Raw genomic sequence first — 11,058 nt, forward strand, 5'->3', positions numbered from 1 at the left:
TATTTTAGCTGGGTATCAGTTTCAGCATCTTCAGCGGCCAAATTCAGCTTCCAGCATGCTATATTCTGGAGTCCTTAACAGGCGGCTCCTCTCCCTGCAGGTCGAGTGGGTCTGTGGAGGGACGTCTTCACCGTCTCCATGAACGAGAACTTTGACGCTGTGTACAGACAGAAGATGGGCAAGTCCGACCTAACCTTTGACTTCAGCCTGTGAGGAGCGCCGGACGTCACACCTCTCTGAACTGTTTCGGTCCTCCCACGTTGAATTTATCACGTCTTATTAAACGTTTAAAACGAGCTCTGACTTTCTGGACATCCACTGGAGGCTCAGGCGTCTACACCCCCAGGATCAGCTGGTTTCTGGTCTGATCAGCTTCACTGAACTGCAGCTGGAACAACAAACAGCAGTGGACCCCACCAGAACATCAGGATTTCAAACAGGAAGAGCTTCTCTATGAACAGGAAGTGGCGTGTGGTTCAGTCATCCAGTGTTCTAACTTCATTGGGCCTGCTTGTGTTCTCCAAACTGGCCTGGTGAGGGAACAACACAGTCTATTTTCTTGTTTTCTTTGAAAGTCTTGTGATATTTTGACCAGAACCAGAACTGGGTGAATAAAGAACAAAGATCTGGTGTTTTAGGACTCGGCCTCCCCCTCAGACCGGGTCATCACAATCAGAACACCTCAGACGTTACCTGAGTTTGATTTGACTCACTGCAGTCATGTGACACATCACAGAGTTTCCTGGTTGGTCTTTCTGCTGAGTCTCAGAAGATGTGTCTAAAACACGTAGAGACCTCTGCAGCGCTCAGGTGTGTTCGCTAACGGCTAAAGAAGAGCTACGATCGTCCGCACATCCGTTCAGTCTGTCCCTCAACAACTGAACTAAATCTGTATAGAAATCTAAGCTAAAGATCTAAATATTAGGGCCGGGAATCGATACAAAAGATGAACTAATTAATCGCAAACTGGAAAAATGAATCAAAAATGAATCGCGATTAATCGTGATAATTTTTTGTTTTTTGTCTCACTATTTGAAGAAAACTTATTATCTGTGAATATCACAGTATGAAATTAAACACAAAACTCTACATTTACAACATTATTTTTAATTACTGCTGTCAATCGATTATAAAAGAATCTGATTAATTACACTTGTGTGTTGTGATTAATCACGATTAATCACAATGTTTTACCAGGTAAAATTTATTTGTATAACGGATCAGATAGTTTGTTTTTTATGAAAGAGTGATCTAAACCACAAAAAGCAAGAATAAAGTAATAAAAAGCGATTGAATATTTATTTATTCTGTTAGTGATCATGGTATAAACGGGATAATAACCGACGAAATGTTTTAACTCATGAATCCTGAACCACCGAGTAAAGCGAAGAACTATTTCTTTAATTAATTTGCGTTAATACATATTAACCCGTTAATTATTTTTTGATTAATCGCGTGCGTTAACGCGTTAATGTTCACTGCCCTACTAAATATCCATTCTTAAAAATAAAAATAAAATAGAGAGAGAAAGGTTATTCTGACAATAGACTGACTGTTTATTTCTCTATGAAAGTCTATGGGATTTTGGCTTCTTGGAGCCAGGAAGTACTTCCTGTTTAGAACACCAGGGGGAGGAGTCACTCGGTCCACTTAAGTACAGTCAATGTAAATAAGCAGCATAGTAATGAGGGGTCAGGTACCCTTTAAATGACTTCACGGAGCAAAAGAGAAGCACACAGATGGACAGCAGAGGCAGAGTGAGACCTCTCGTCTGTGTTTGCATAATATAAACTGTATAGACATCTAAATAAATCTGTATTTACCACAAACGTTGTAACAAGTGTGTCATCGTTTTACATAATGGATATTTTTATTGACGGGTAGAAAACCGATTTACAGACATGAGGGACAAATGTCTGCAAAAGCCCGGACAGCCGGTTGGATCTTTGGGGCCTAGAACTTCTGTCCATAAAGACTATGAACAGAACCGGTGATAGGGGGCAGCCCAACATAAACCAGGGACAGGTCCCACTTACTACAGAGACCGGACGGTCCTCAGTAAAGCTCTCCAGACCCCAGAGCACCTTCTACATACAGGACACCACCAAGGAACAAGGGCGGAGTGGATAATTGGGAGAGTCGGAGGATTCCTGGTGGGCCGTTTCATTCATGGGTCGGTTAGTCAGTTCTAAGGAATAAAATAATCACAGCAGAACATGAATGAATCTTTGCAGCAGTGTTCACTCTGAATCAACTCATCCCTTTCAGAGACGGCAACAGCAGTTCGGGGGCTACAACTTGACATAAAAGCACCGTTGCAAAGCTCACATTTGGTTAAGTCCACCAGAAGTCGAGGCAGGGCAGAGATCCAGCCGGTGATTACCAAGTAAAAATGGAAAGTTGGCGCTGAAAAGCCAGACTAAAGAACAGAAAGGAAAAGATCATTAAACTAACTAGCGTAATACCTGAAGCTAATGTCACTTTGACTGTTGTTACCACCATTGAAATATATTACTGGATTGGCCCTATTCGCTGCCATAGACAGAGACATTCGCCATCGTTATGCATTGAGTCTTGGCAGCAGAACGCTGCTTTTTCAATGTAGGACAGGCATCATTTAAATATTTGTTATCTATTAAGATCAAGCTGTAAATAGTGCAAGAATTGCGCCTTCTACTGCTACAGGTAATGCATTGCGGTCAAATTAACAGCTTCTAAACATCTGTGAGTTTTCATTTTGCCTCTGAGCTAAAATATAAATAACAGAGCTTGTAAATGATTTTCATCTAAGCCCAGAAGAGGGAGAAGATGATGTTTAATAGCATGAGTGACTGATAGTTTGGTAACAAAGTCTTTTCCCTATTAAAAACATCTCAAAGTGCTAAAAAAAAAAAAAAACACCCTTTAGCACATTTTCAAATGAAACTAACTTTTAATATTTTTGGATACATACCTGGTGAATAAATCTCATTTGCATTCAAAAATTACCTTCAAATAGACAATTTCATAGTACTTTGAGAGGTTCCAGCTAGCATCTTAAGCTGATACAAACATTTTTAAATTTAGGAACATGGATGATAACATCAAATACACCTACCAAACTGTTAAGATTCCAAACACAGAGATAATAGCAGTAAATGTTGTGGCAGGTTAAAGTTTACATCCACAGCTCCTTCACTAACATCTGCTCTCTGCTGTGTTTATGTCACTGAGCAGAAAGCTAGCGTTAGCGCTGTTTATTCTAGCTGGACTTTCTCCGGTCCGTATGACCAAGAAAAAGAAGCTCCAAACCAGTAATATAAATCATTGTTACCAGAATGAGGTTTGGTTGAGCAGCAGCTGTTTACATAACCCATCTGTTATTCTATGTTTGTTATTTATGATTTTGTATCCTGTGATAATACATTTATAATTCTTTCTAAATTCTTGCTTAATTTTTCATGCGGTAAAAAATGGGCCAGTCTTGACCTTTGAACTCTCAGGCTGAAACACTGTCCCATGTTGTCAGGGATGTGGTCAAACGCCTTCTCTAAATCCACGAAACACATTTGGATTGGTTGAACAAACTTCCACAAACCCTAAAGAGTGTAGAAGTGGTCTGTTCCACAACAGGACAGAAACCGCACTGTGGATCCTGGATCTGAGGTTTGACTAACAGACTATTTGACTATCAACCTGGTTACATGGGTGAAAAGAAATTTCTATCAAAGTGTAAATTTGTGCTTTATTACACTTACACCACAACTAACCACTAACATTTATACGGGTACCAACCTGGAGCCACATCCAGCTGTGGCCACTGGAGAGGAGATTGAGACAGTCTGACTGAGAGGATCTTGGTTTGCATATCTGGCAGGACGTTGGACCTGTTCCTGCTGCATGTTGGACTCTGACAGGGCTGCCCTCTATCTCTGGTTCTGTTCATAATCTTTATGGACAGAAGTTCTAGGACCCAGAGGGGATCTACGTAGTTTGAGGACCACAGAATTTCCTCTTTTTCAGATGATGCTGTTCTTCATCAAGCCAGGACCTCCAGCATGTACAGGAGCAAAGGTATGACAACAACATAAATTATGCAAATGTAAATATTCTACCTTTACTTGGGAAACTCTAACAGCTCTTTAATATTCTATTTTCTCCACTGAACAATATTAGCCCAAGAAGCTCCTTTAAAAACCAACATTTCCATCTTTTTTCTCTGAAAACTTCACAATTCTAACAACTTTTAAAGGTTTCGTCAGCAGGTCCAACTTCAAAGATTGACACCCTTTGTTGGATCTTGAATTGAACCTTCTACTACCATCTTTGGACTTTCAGGACTCGTCTCTGCTTCAGAAACATCGTTGAAGACGTTTAGAAGATACTGGGGGTTTGAGGTGCGATGGGAGGAAAACAAGCAGCCTTTTAGATATCTACATCCAGGCTTGATCAATCTATAAATCAGCAGATGTACCTGAGACAGACTAAGATTTGCCTCCAGTTTGACCACTGCTGGTCCAGCAAGACTCCAGTCTTCTGAGCATCTCTTACTTCGCTCATCAGCACTTTCAGATATATATTCAATATGTTTCTGGTTTCTCGTGCACTAGAAGAACACAGGTGTCTTTCAGCTCCTTTGAGACTCGTACGACCACTTCAAGAGACGTCATGAAAAGTACGTGTCTTGTGAAGTATTTGTAAGGCGAACAAAAGTTACTCACACTTGTGACGTATGTTAGTGAGGCAGATTCTTACTGACTCCAAATAACCAAAGACAATCTGTGAAGTTATGAGTCGAGGTTGTCCTGATCAGAGCTTGTTTTGGACAACAGCGCCCCCAAACCAGCATGTGTTGGAACTGTCATCTCTCTGGGGTTAGTCCACTTCAGTTCTTGGTTCTCTCCTGAGACCTGAGAGTGTAAAACCAAACCAACTCAAAAAAGGATTGATGGAACCATTCTTGATGAGGAACGTTGGTCCAGCAGCAAGAGAAGCATCATCAGAACAACCTGCAGCTAACTGAGGAAAGTTCTGTTCAACACTAAAACCTGATATTGGCTTTGTTTGCAACTTTTTTGGTGCAACAAACAGAAATATTGATGATTGGGAAGACAAACGCAGGAGCTGCAGTGGAAGGGTTCAAATCCCAGGCCAGAGAATCTGTGATCACTGCTGACATGTTTGAAGGACAGCTCTTTATTTCTGACATGGTTACAGAGTTCATGCTGGGTTTTCAAATGGGCCACTTCCACTGGTTGGGTGGGGGCTCCTCTACCAGGGGCTCCCATGGTTTCCACTCAGACATTTTCCTGGACAGAGCCAGCTCGCACTCGGCCTGCAGACAGGACACGGATCGGGGGTCAGGGTAAACAATGGGTAGAATAAATCCAAACTGAATAAAGAAACAATAAAATTATGACTTTGGGAAGTTCTGGTTCTGATCCATTCACTGAACATCCAAAACAAAGAAGCCAAGTTGTATTTCCTTTGTTAATTAGATTTATGATTTAATAAAAAAAATTGTGGGTTCAACACTAAAAAAAATAATTTTCTTGTTACAATCTTGTGTGCACAAGAAACACATTTTTTCTTTCTGTTTATTATCCTGGAAGCACTTACTAGTATCTGGTGCCGACCAGTTACTATCTGGTGTCCACCAGATACAATTTTTTTTGCTACTATCTGGTGGCCACCAGATATTGTTTTTTTTCTGGTTGCTATCTGGTGTCCACCAGTTACTACTTGGTGCACAGCAGTCACTATCTGATAATAGTAATAACTGGTGCGCATTAGTTATTATCTGGTGAGCACCAGATAGTAACCACATTTTTTTTTAACTTCGATTTCCCTTTACGGGCTCCCAAGTTAGCTTTTTTTTTTGGTGTTTGAAGGTTAACTTATACTGGATCATAAAAAACACATATTTAATATTTTGGCAGAAAAGTCCTAATTCTAATAAAGTAAACAGAACAGAAAGTAAAAATCGTGAGATTTTTCTCCAGATTTTATTCCTTTTTCATGGCGAGGAGATGAGGATCTACCTGGAAGATGACTTCTTCGATCTGTCCACCGTTGATCTTTTTCTCCAGCTTCTCCACGTCGGGCTCCTGCAAACGCAGAAATGCCGTGAGCAGATCAAGCCTTCCCCAGAACCCGGGCTCGTCCACGTTTGCTGCGACACTGACCGTTTTCACGTGGCCGAACCTCTCATTGACCAGCTGCTCTGTGTACTTCCTGTAGGCGGCGTCCTTCGGCATGGTCTGCAGCGAGGTCAGGATCTTTGTGTACAGGATCCTGAGACGCTGCAGAAGACAGAACACAATGTTAAGGAAGAAACCGCTACCTTCAGAGAAAACACCTGGAAATCTAAACACTGCAGAGAAGAGCGAAGCTCAGAGGAGTTTCTCTAAAACAGAAACAGGCATGAATGTTTCCTGAAACCAGTGTGTGATCAGTCGTCACCTCATGAGGATTCTGGGCCACTGCCAGGCCAACGAGGCCGGTCGTCTGGAAGAGAAGAAGAAGAATGCATTAGCAGTCCGCATGCTGGACCGTCAAACCTCAGAGCAGAGATCCTGAAGCTCTGCAGGTTAGAAAGACCTAAACCTGAATCTTCCCCTATCGTTCACACCTCCAGCACAGGAGGAATTATGTGTTGAAGACATAGTTCCTGCTGGTCAGAACTCCACCATCAGGGATGGAAAAGTTTTCCTCTGACAGAGCATGACATCGCAGCTAATGCTGCTCCTAAAGAAATCTGAGAACAATTAGTAACCTGTTTTGGAACTGTGATATTATTAAAACCTTTGGAAAGAATGAACCCATTTCATAAACACTGAAATGTGAACACTTTCATGGAAAAAAAACAGAATTTATCATAAACAATCAATCCACTTTAATATATTTAGTACATTTCATATTCAAAAAATCATTATTTTCTTCATCACATCTTTTCCCTGGAGTAAAGAAAAATAATCTTACTTCTGTTATATTTCTAACAGTCCAAACAAAAAAAAGCTACAAATAGACATGAGAGTTGTGTCTTTGACTGTTTTTCATTTACTGAAATGTGTGTTTTGTTTTGTTATGCATATGCCATAGACTGGCATTTTCCCTCTTATAGGTTTGCTGCATTTTTCATGTTATTAAATAAATAATAATAATAATATGCTAAAGTTAAGATTCTAAATTATTGTGGTTCTGCTTTTAAATGTGTCCCAGTGCTGCTCAAAATCACCCTTAGAAAGGAAGGTTTACGACTCTAACCTGGTAAACGGCAAAACTGTGTGAAGAGAAAGATAAGCTTAAGGGAGAAACTGTTTTTTAACAACAAAACATAACGACGAAAATAGAAGAAACAAACCTAAATGAATTATTTTGTTTCTCCTTGAGGGAAAACCGTAAAACGTCGAAGCTGTCGTAAACCTCCAGTATTAATTTTGTAACATATTAGAACATTTTAACGTATTAAACACCGAATTACTGTAGATTTGCTCTTCTCTAAGCATACATGTAAACATATCAGTCCGGTGCTGTGGTCAGTTCAATAAAATAAACAGAAAAACACGAGTGTCTATTCTTATAGTAAATCGGAGGCCATGGTAAGCGTCGTAACAGATCACAGTTTGACGGACATTCGGTTCCGGTCATAAAGTGTTCTGACACTGACAGTGTGCGAGCATGAAAAAACGTAACAGTCCCGTCTGAACCAGAACCGGACCGTGACCTCCGGTCTTACCTTTTTCAGTAACCCCGCCATCTTCCTCGAACGACACCTGCCGACAACTTACGGCAGAAAAACATTACATCTTCTTCGACTGAAAGCCAAATTAAAGGCGCATTACTGCCCCCTGCTGGAGTCCAGGAGCACAGAATATGCAGTACAAATCACATCAACAAAACTCAATAGAAACACATTTTAAAATAAAAACAACATTAACAATAATAATCTTGGGACTCAAAAATTATTTTCCAGAAATCAAAATAAAACATTTAAAAGTAAGACATAAAAGAAACTGTAAATAAAAAGGTATTATGGGACATTGGTGATTGGTTGAAGAGTTTTAATTTTTGACGTTTAAGTTTGAGTTTCATCAGTTTTACCTTAAACTTTTACATTTTCTTTTCTGGAAATTACATTTGTCTTCAAAACACTTCTTTTCTTATAACATTTCACCTCATTTAGTTAAATAATTTTGAAAATATAATGTTTTTATTATTTGCTTTACATTTAAAATAGTTGTGATCTTGTTTTTGCATCAAGTGAATTGTTGGTGTGATTTGCACTTCAGTAAGTCTCTGTAAGTGTGTGTTGCACCATATTTAAAGCTTTCTGTAAAGATTGAACAGCATTAGAGGGGGGTGAACCAAAACAGTAAAAAAATCGTGTCGTCAGCGTAAAGGCCCAGCCAGCAAGTAGGCCCATATGGTTTAAAAGTGGGCAGAAAATGTGGGCCCCAAACAGGTTTGTCCACAGTTTCCGTGGTGACCCCACCTGTGTTTGCCCAAATTGGCCTAAGTGAGGATTCAGTGGATTAGCTTTCTACGTTAGTCAACTGCCTGTGGTGAACAGCGTAGCGTGCTATCAAGCTCCGCTGTCGCAATCTAACGAGCTCCACTGTAGCATGCTAGCAAGCTTCACTGCAGCATTTTAGTGAGCCCCTCTACAGCAAACTAGCCAGCTCCACTTTATCAAGTGTTACGCCTTACTTGTGAAGATTTAGGCAATAGCATTAAAGTTAATAAAGAAAAAATGTGTAGCAAAAACACAAAAAGCCAGCTCCTCTGTATTGAGCTGGCGAGTTCCGGTGTAGGAAGCTAGCATTCTCCCCTGTATTGAGCTAACAAACTCCAGCGTATTGAACTAGCGAGCTCCATTGTCCATCAGGCGGCATAATAGCATAGGGAGTCTACCCACTGAGTGTCCACTTAAGTCAAGGTGGGCAAAAACAGGTGGGGCCACATTTTCTGCCCACTTTTAAAGCACATGGGGCCCTCTTGGCCTTGCTGGTTGGGGGTCTGTACAGTCTTCAGATACATTTTGGCCCAGTTCATTGATGTACATGAAAGTGGTCCTAATACTGAGCCCTGTGGCACCCCTTACGGACATTCACAAGTTCAGAACACTTTGGTTCTGCCTCTTAAATAATTAGCAAATAAAGACACTGCAAACTCTGACAGACCAAAGGTCAGGAGGTTTTGCTTTAAAATTGTGTCAAATACTTTTGACAGATTTATAAAAAGTGCAGCCATTTCTTTTTAAAAAAAAAGGGGGCTCTATCCTGTCTGGCCCAGGGGGTTTCTGGGATTCAGAGATTTGGGGGGATTATGAATTTGCTCTACATTAAAGGTACACATAAAAAGGTTCGCCGGATAACACATGGAGGGAACAGAGAAGAGGATGAAAAGTTAACAGAAAGGAGGACTAGGGCTCTGATTGGCTGAGAGTCACCTGACCGAGCCTTAAATTCTGCCGTTGGAGGGGTTGGGGGGGCACAGATGGAGCAGCACGCGGGCTGCAGGATGACACGCGCGGCTGTGCTCGTGCTCGTGATGAGCGCTCTGATCCCATCTCAGGGCGGAGGGCGCGCGGCTGCTGCCCCAGAGCGCGGGACGCACGCGGCAGGTGAGTGACGGTGCTGCGTTCAGGAAATGTGGGGAAAATTAACTTTCTTTCTTCAGTCTGACTTTGGCTCCGAAAAGCATTAAAAAAAATACGAATATTTGATTAAATATTAGGTTTTAAGTTTTGATTAATTTGTTTTTACGTTTTTTCATTTAGATCTTTAGCATGTTAGATAAGTGAACAAAATGATGTTAAAATGTTACTTTGTAACATTTAATTTGTGTCTCTGGAGCCACAGGTCGCAGAGCCCTGATCTATGTGATGTTCAGAGTTCTTACATTGCATTTAAATGTAGCTTATAGATTTTGTCATGATTGAATTTGATGTTAACAGAGGAAACAGGATGAAGGCTCATCTAATGACAGAACATGTCATGTCTGATTGTTTACATTTTATATTCAAGTAAATCTGCTGCAGCAGGAGGATCTTATGTGACAGTGGGTGCATTTTATTTTGAAAGGAGCATGCATGTCCTGCTGATAAAAATAAACTAAAGTTAAAATTGTAATTAAATATATTCATTTAATGTATTGTAAAAGCTACATTTTGAAAATCAATGGGAAATAAGTGCTGGCTTACTCCACGCTAACAACTCAGGGGAGAATTTCTAATGAATTCCTGCTGCTCTGCAGAAACTATGACTTTAAAAAAGATACATTTGAAAAACATTTGGGCTAAAAAAAGCATAATTATACAAAAAAGACCACTGAGATCCACTTTTTTTTTTTTTTTTTTTTTGCTTTTCCAAGCATTTTTCCAGTATTTTAATCTTTATTTACTTTCTGTATTTCTTCTATTATTAATCTAATCATTATTCTTATCACAGTCTATTCATCATTTTCATTTTTTAAATCTATTTTTCTTTTACTATCTAATGTTTTGTTTTGCCTCTCTGAGCATCAGTCAGTAAAGTCTCCTCCTCCTCCTCCTCCTCCTCCTCCTCCTCCTCCTCAGGTGTGCTGTGGATCCTCCGCAGGAGCGAGGAAGACTCTGGCGCCGAGGCGGCCGGGCTGTGCTCGTCGCTGCGGGAGGACGAGGAGCAGCTGCTGTGCGCCGACCGCCGCAGCAAGTTCAACTACAACCCGTTTGGGCTGCGCTTCGGGAAACGACTGAGCGGAGCTCCGCCCCCCAGAGGAGCACACAGGGCGCGGATCATCAAGCTCCCTCCCATCTCCCTGTTCCAGCCCGACCTGGAGGTGCCCACCTGAACCCCCCCCCCTCCAGTATTCCACAAGGACATGTGGGAGAGGGGGGTCAGAGGGTCAGACTTTTGTACAGTGTTTGTGAACTCTTTCAGAGAAAGTTCAGCATGAAAATAAAGTGGAAACGTGTTCATGATTCCTGCAGCACAGCGGCTTCTTCTGGTTATATGTGTGTGTGTGGGGGGGGGTCTTTGAACCTTAAGCACAAAGGAGCAGGTATGGGTCCTGCTGAGGGGTTGAGGACCTTCTACG

At 41.1% G+C, this 11,058-nt stretch overlaps 3 protein-coding genes across 3 annotated transcripts in view; 2 read left to right on the forward strand and 1 right to left on the reverse strand.

Moving 5' to 3' along the window:
* sult4a1 (sulfotransferase family 4A, member 1) overlaps positions 1–1,832 on the forward strand; it is an 11,694-nt gene extending 9,862 nt beyond the window's left edge. The window contains exon 7 of the mRNA XM_024263298.2: positions 101–1,832. Within this exon, the coding sequence (XP_024119066.1) occupies positions 101–213 (113 nt within the window). The 3' untranslated portion in view covers positions 214–1,832. The remainder of the gene's footprint in view (positions 1–100) is intronic.
* A 3,320-nt stretch (positions 1,833–5,152) lies between these two features.
* ndufa5 (NADH:ubiquinone oxidoreductase subunit A5) lies at positions 5,153–7,841 on the reverse strand. Its single transcript, XM_024263299.1, has 5 exons — positions 7,718–7,841; positions 6,442–6,486; positions 6,165–6,281; positions 6,021–6,086; positions 5,153–5,314 (listed from the first exon to the last, which is right to left on the reverse strand). The coding sequence occupies exons 1-5, from the start codon at positions 7,736–7,738 to the stop codon at positions 5,213–5,215; spliced, it is 351 nt and encodes a 116-aa protein (XP_024119067.1). The 5' UTR covers positions 7,739–7,841; the 3' UTR covers positions 5,153–5,212.
* Positions 7,842–9,346: 1,505 nt separating this feature from the next.
* kiss2 (kisspeptin 2) lies at positions 9,347–10,947 on the forward strand. The gene is made up of 2 exons (XM_036210930.1): positions 9,347–9,604; positions 10,559–10,947. The coding sequence occupies exons 1-2, from the start codon at positions 9,478–9,480 to the stop codon at positions 10,810–10,812; spliced, it is 381 nt and encodes a 126-aa protein (XP_036066823.1). The 5' UTR covers positions 9,347–9,477; the 3' UTR covers positions 10,813–10,947.
* The last annotated feature ends 111 nt before the right edge of the window (positions 10,948–11,058 follow it).

Source organism: Oryzias melastigma, unplaced genomic scaffold (genome assembly GCF_002922805.2).
Source record: "Oryzias melastigma strain HK-1 unplaced genomic scaffold, ASM292280v2 sc00308, whole genome shotgun sequence".
NCBI lineage: Eukaryota > Metazoa > Chordata > Actinopteri > Beloniformes > Adrianichthyidae > Oryzias > Oryzias melastigma.